Source organism: Atta cephalotes (genome assembly GCF_000143395.1).
Source record: "Atta cephalotes unplaced genomic scaffold scaffold00001, whole genome shotgun sequence".
Classification (NCBI taxonomy): domain Eukaryota; kingdom Metazoa; phylum Arthropoda; class Insecta; order Hymenoptera; family Formicidae; genus Atta; species Atta cephalotes.
Window position 1 is genome coordinate 3,869,934 of NW_012130065.1, and position 6,963 is coordinate 3,876,896.

Here is a 6,963-nt window from a genome sequence, read left to right on the forward strand (position 1 = left end):
AAAAGGACGATAGGAGATGAGGTTACCCCCGAAAGTAACGGGGAAGAGCGCGGGAACGGTGGAAAAGACAGCGCACTGGAGAACGAAGGGGCCGTCGAAGAGACAGAAACGGGAGGAAGGGTGGCATTCAATTCAATTTCCTAAGAAACTCTTTAGTGTTTGAGATACAGCCGCCGAAAGGATGCGCGCGAGGTTAGATATGTGGTGGAGATGGTGAGTGCGATCGCGGTGGGGGATGGAAGACAGATAAACGGGGCGACCGAGGGGGTGGTAGAGTTGGATAGAAAGTGGGACAGAGAGAAATCCGAAGGATGGATGGGCGCGCGATCGTTTGCCGTGCGAAAGGGAGAAAGGAAGAGGGAGTGACGGCGACACGCCGCGTGAAGGACGGAGGGAGCGATGGAAAAACTGTAATAGTGAGTGAGTCAGAAGACAACTACAGCGATAGAGGGCTGCATAAAAGAGAAAGAAGTTTTCGTGTGAGTGCGGATGCGGGAATAAGAGGGTGAGAGAGAAAAGAGGGAAGAGAAGAGGGACGGATTGATATCGCCGAAAGAGAAGGTAGATGGGTGAAGGGATGAACGAGGGGGCAGGGTATGAGCGAGAACATGGACGGAAGAACGCAGGATAAACGGAGATGTGGGACGGGAGAGAGAGACTGACTAACTGACTGTACCCGGTTAGGGGGTGAAGGGAATAAGGATTCTGTGCGCGGGCGCGAAGCTGGCGCAAACTCTTCGTGCAGCATCCCTCGTCAGTTGCAAGTCAGGAACTATCGCGGCCGCGTGGCGCCCGCGCTGTGTCGCCAGTCTTGCCGATTTCAAACGCTTACGCGATTCCGGCTGATCGATGCGCGAACGGTATTAAAAAAAAAAAAAAAAAAAAAATCATCAAGTTGTCAATCTATCCGTGAATTCTCCGCTCTTGCGTTCGCCCGATGTTGTCGCGCGTCCGCGCATTTCCGCGCTTCCGTTCGCGCGAATAGATCCTCTTCCATTTTTTATGGGAAACCGCGAAAACAAGAACGCCGTGATACCAATCGGCGAGCGAGGATATATGTAGACAAAAAGCGCGACGTGCGCGCGTTACAGTGACACAGAAGATCCTTCACGGCAGAATGGATAAAGACTTTCGTCGGAAGTATAAAAAAATGCGATGTGGTCTGCTCCACCTGCTGCTGATAGTGGGGGGTAAGTTTCATTATACAGTGTTAAGTTCGAAAGGGGGAGGAGGAATTTCTCGAGTGATTTGGATGCGTCGCTGATTACCGCGCCGGTGAAGCGTTCTTCATCGACTTTTAATCTTCGAACGGAAGAACTCATTGAAGTGAATCTTCCATTGCTTTTTCGCCCGCTGATGCGAAAATGGTAAAAAGAGGAGGAAACGTATCTCTTCGGTAATTTCGAACCGAGAGAGTTCTCTTTTGTTTAAACAACATTCTACGCAGAACAAGATGGTCTTTGATGAAAGTCTTGATGCACTATGCGGTTCTATCAGCTTCAGTTTGTACTGCTGAAGAATGCCGAGTATACATAGCGATGACGAAAGAGGGATAATGTTGGCTCTTCCGTATCGCACCAAGAAAGAGAGACGTAAAACGGTTAAGTTCTCACTAAGTTGAGCCTGCGAAAAGTCGTTAAAGGAGTCGTTGAAGCTTTCGACCCTCTACACGCCTCCTCCGGTTAAGCTCGTTGCTTCACTGAAGTTCTGAGACCCGTCGATGCGGGAAAGGAACGCGGAATACCTTCTTAGAGAATAGACGGTCGTTCGCAGCTACTCTATGATCGGCAAGAATGACATCATTACAGCCAAGTTTGGCTCAGTTAGATTACATCGGGATTATAAACGACGCATTCCTTGTCGACGCAGTCCTCAATATTACTACTGCGATTCGCTATACTTCACTCGCGTTAAGTACCAAAAGTGCTTTAAAGATATCTCTGATATTACTCGTGCTAATCTTTATTACCGGATAAAAAGCGGTTTAAATCTTTCCTTTACAAAGGCCGTAAATAACATTTAATTGATCATATCTGTTTGCGCTCCTCTTAAACGGGTCGAAGTACATTATACGTACTGCAAACTAGAGGAGATTGCAGTGCGAACGTTTTGCTCTGATTCACAGTACCTTGGACATGTGCCAGGGGGTGACTCTTATGGAATAACAGTTTTGATATCGGGCCTTGTTATAGATGAGCTCACGAAAGTTTAGTTTTACTTTGTCAAAGTAGGTCGAGCGTAATGCTTATAGTTAGGTAATACACTAGCGAGGGATAGAGACTTCTTGCAGTTCTTGGACATGAATTATTTTAAACAAATCTCTTTCCTCCATTAAAAGCTAGAATCTTTTTGTAAAATTTAGTTATAAACATCAGCAACCGTAATCTTACGTAAAGTAACAAGTGAACAGAATTGAAAACTCAGTCGGATTAAAGTTAAAATTTTACGGTTCAGAGAAATACAACTCTGTACGTAAGAGCAACTGCTACGTGACAATCAGAGAAGTTAGTAAAGTAAGTTAAAGTGAGTGCAAGTGAGTCAGTGAGCGAGTTTTTAGACACGTTCGGAGTGACGAATGTATTCAATGACGTAAAAAAAACGTAATAGGCGAGAACTTCCAATTCGAGATATTGAAAAACCATTTCCGAGTTTCGCGTTCATAAAAATTTTAAAAGTTGTGTATGTGGTATGTGTGTCTATATTGACTAACCGGTTTGAACCAAAAGCAAAACAGTTTTTATATACAGAAAATCAAATATTCTTTTTGTTATGTTGCAAACAATTTGGAATAATTATCACTTTAGAAATAAAGAACATTTAAATTAAATCCTATACAAATTAATGCCATGATATATTATATTAATTATTTTTCTATTGCTCTTATCAATATCTTTATAAAATTGTAGTTGCTTAAATTTTCTAAAATATTTAGCAAGCATTAATATTTTTAGAAATGTATTGTGTACGTATTTAGAAAGTTCAAAAAATTTTTTGAAAAGAATAATTAATAGAAAGTATAAAAATACTTTTAAAATTGTCTTATAATAAATTATTTCTATATTTTGCTCTTTCAAGACCTCAAAGAGTTAAGGGCGGAGCCCATCAGATAACTTGCGATCTGCTGAAGGCGGGGGCAAGTGAACTTTATAATATAATTGAGTCTCTATAAATTTTGTTCACCGTCAATATATAAATTTATTAAAGATTTTCGCACATACTAAAAACAGAGTTTTGGTATATTTATTGATTCTCGTTTCTCCCCTTAACTAATATTTATCTTCATATGTCGCAAATTGATGAAAAATTTTATAGACATATCGCATGGTTTTTACCTCCTCGAGCAAAATTCATTCTGCGTTCTGAGAGTTTTCGCAAAACAACATGATCTTTTCGCATTGTAAAACTGGGTTGTTTCCGATGAGACAAATTCTCTCGACTGAATATTTGCTCTCCGCTGGACCGCTGCTTTTCCACACGATTGCGTCGTGCCGTGAGAAGACGAACAGATACGTGGGAATTCTTCTGAGAGAAAGAGAGAAAGGGAAAGAAAGTCGAGATAGAACAAATCGTGGTGAACGTGCACCGGAATGCAGACATATCCGAGATATACTCGCCTGCTTCGCCATCTTCTCGCAGATACTTTACTTCCGTGACGCAACTTCTGCGAGCGCGTTCTAAACTCGCGTTCTCTGTTATTGGAAAAATACAGTGCTCAGTGTATGTCGATGACGCGATTTATCTATCTCCTTTTGGCGACATCGCTTTTAAGGCAGAGATTTCTGTACTCAACAATTTAGCGTTGCAATTTTGTTCTTTTGTATCTTACTTTTGTATCTTTTATAAAACCTCATGTTTTATAAAGACATATGTATATGTTTTCTCATAATTGTACTCTAGTTCTGAAAGAGAAGTAAAATCGCCGCTTAAGAACAGTCCTGAGAATTTTCCTTTATTTCTATCTGGTACTACGATATTTTCGAAATGAGCGTGTTTGCTTCCGAGAGTGCACCATATTTTCAAATGCTTCTATAAACTCTGCTCACTCCGAGAACAGTTTCAGCATAAAACGTTTGTTATCTTTCACAACTTTATCTACCGTTGTGCTGCTTAGTTCTTCTCAGGCTTTATTGCTATTGTTAAACATTTTTAAACGAAACGTACGAAGAAAATTCGCGTTCGTGCGTATATAACATATGTTCGGTTAAATTTAAATACGTGCATAGATATAATCATTATTATTCATTGTCCAAATAAATTGTGCCGAGTTGACGCGAGAGAGTAGAAGCTATCTGAAAAATTGGAAACTTTCCCTAACTTTTGCAAATGTAATTATATTTTTTTAATACTCAATTAAATATTCTTGAAAACATTTCCTATGTCTAGCGCTATTATGACTTGGCAATGCACTTTAATCAAATTAATGTACTACAATTTACTATATTCAATCAACTGTACACTCATTCATTTTTCAATGCAAATTTTGAAAGCTATTCGATGACAAGTACGAATTAATCTTCATCGGTCATCAGCGGCCAGGTTATTGTTTGTTCAAATTTTTAAAACCATTTTTCCGCTGTCAGTTTATCATGTTACGTTTGTAGAACGTCATTGGTATTTCCATGTTAAGCTCACAGAGTAAACATACACAAATGTAATTGGAGTGTCCTCCTTTGACAAATTTTTTAATAATTTTTTAATTTGATTTCTTAATGGAATTTTATCATTTGCGAGAATGTAATCTCGTGCATAATATAATGACATAAAAATTATTATAAAATTCATATTATTAATTACTTGCAAAACGTCGTTCGTATCATGATTTATATAAAACGTCAAATAATGCAAAATCTTCGACGTCTCATAATATCATCGTTGATATTTCAACAGTAAAAATATAACGGAGAATAATAATCATAATAATACCCGTTCTTTTCCACGGATTCTTTCTGCAATGATATTACATTCCAAAATGTAATGGATTTAATTCGTTCAATATAAAAACAGAGTTAAGAGAAAATACTTTCAAACCGCTTTGTTCTCAATATCTTATCCAATAGTATGAATCTCAATCTGCTAATTGCGCTTCTTTCTTAATTGATTGCTTTGTTTCTTGATGCCTTTATTAAGAATCTATTAAGAAGAAAATAAAAAAGACAATGATGATATATTATCAATATATCGTATTTTCACATGTTGAAAAATTTGCCTCTGAATCAATATAAGTGTTAAAACATTGTCACGTGAATAGAAGGAATAGTGTAAAGTTGCATCCTTTATTGATTGCAAATCAACTAGCATCTCGTATTTGCAATTATTAATTACATTCTGTTGCGACTTAAGCACCGATGTCTTAACTTGGATGCGCAATTCTGTCAGACATTACTTTTAATTACCTTATCAAATTAACCACCTTTCCTTTATTCCGCCTCGCAGTTCACAGCTGCAGTTCGAGCTGTAGAAACATGCTTGATGGCACGGATCAAATTTTGACCAATTACTTCCGCCAACGTCGCTTTTATCGTTTACGACCGAGACTAATGAACAGAAACTTGGAGGTGCACGCTTGTTATTCGGCACAAACTTTGGTCTTCGTTAACCAAATTCAGTTCACATTCGAACAATAAACACAAAATATATATATTATTCGATTCTTGTCGCGCAATTTCACGCTCGTCAAACTTTTTTTCTATCGTTCAAATTTAATTTTGTCAATATTTATTATTAGGATGCTGAAAGCAAAATCGGATGCAGTCCTACAGAATCTCATTAACTGAATACCTAATCCGCATGCTCCATATTACGAATCCAATAATGATCTTGCAAGTCAAACATTTTATTCACTCATCGTACTTCGATTCATTCGGTAGACGTCTCCATTCTGATCTCCTCGACCGTCTCGAGCGGGCTACAATTCGCAGCAGACAGGCCGAAAGATTTTCTCGAGACACGGTATTGAAGATGTACTTCCTTCCACTCCGTCTTCTTTTCCTTCTTCCATTTTTTTGCTCCGGGAATCGGAATGCAAAGGATGCAGAAATGAAGAGGGTACTTCCGTCCACAATTCGAAGACCTCATCGCCTTCCGCCTCAACTCGATTGTTCTGTCTTCGTCTCATCACGGTCGTCGTTCTCTTTTGTTCCTCGAGTTTCTCGTTGCTCTCGTCACAGCCAGAACGAGGAGAAAAGGAATTCTCAGAGCAAGTTCTCTCGGCAGGCGCTCGCTCTTGTCGGATATTACTTTTATTCTGTTTCAAGCCTCGTCGTTGCCTGGACGATGTCCTCGTTCGAGCATCTTTTCATCTACGAGTCGTTTTGTATCATTCCGATTGTATCGTTCGCGTGTACGTGATCAGAATTGGTCCGAATCTCCACGGAACCTTCGTTCCAACAATATCCTTCCGCGGAGTACAATTTCGCCGACAAGAACGAGCTGTGTACATCTTCTTGTACCATCCGTACAAAGTTAGTCACTACTATGAATTGAAAGACAAACAAAAACGTATATTTTATGTTTCAGGTGTTGATTTTCAATTTGAAGACTCAAAGTATAAACTTGTTACCGTCTCTGTTTGTTATAATACAATAAGTAAGACTTACATACAACAAATACGTTTACACGAAATTGTGCTGAATATCTTTACAATAAAATTTGAAACTATGTAACTGTAAAATACTGTCAATGTTCAAATATTGAAACAGAAGAAAGTTTCGAAGCTTTCAAAGTTAAAAATGAATAGCAATGAATGCAATAAAAGTTAAATAAAAGAAAGAATTTTATTTTCGATCAAAGCGGATCTTGATTTAATACACATATATGTAGATTTACAAATACACCTTTTAGTTTCATAAACTGCGCATCGATTTGATTTATCGGACTTCAAATGTAATCACGAAAATAGAAATGAGTAAAAATTGACTTGTCCGTACATTAGATATTCTTCATTCTCTCTCTCTCTCTCTCTCT

At 38.5% G+C, this 6,963-nt stretch overlaps 1 protein-coding gene across 1 annotated transcript in view; it reads left to right on the forward strand.

The window, feature by feature from the left end:
* Positions 1 to 1,117: 1,117 nt before the first annotated feature.
* LOC105622854 overlaps positions 1,118 to 6,963 on the forward strand; it is a 128,252-nt gene continuing 122,406 nt past the window's right edge. The window contains exon 1 of the mRNA XM_012204300.1: positions 1,118 to 1,190. Within this exon, the coding sequence (XP_012059690.1) occupies positions 1,118 to 1,190 (73 nt within the window). The remainder of the gene's footprint in view (positions 1,191 to 6,963) is intronic.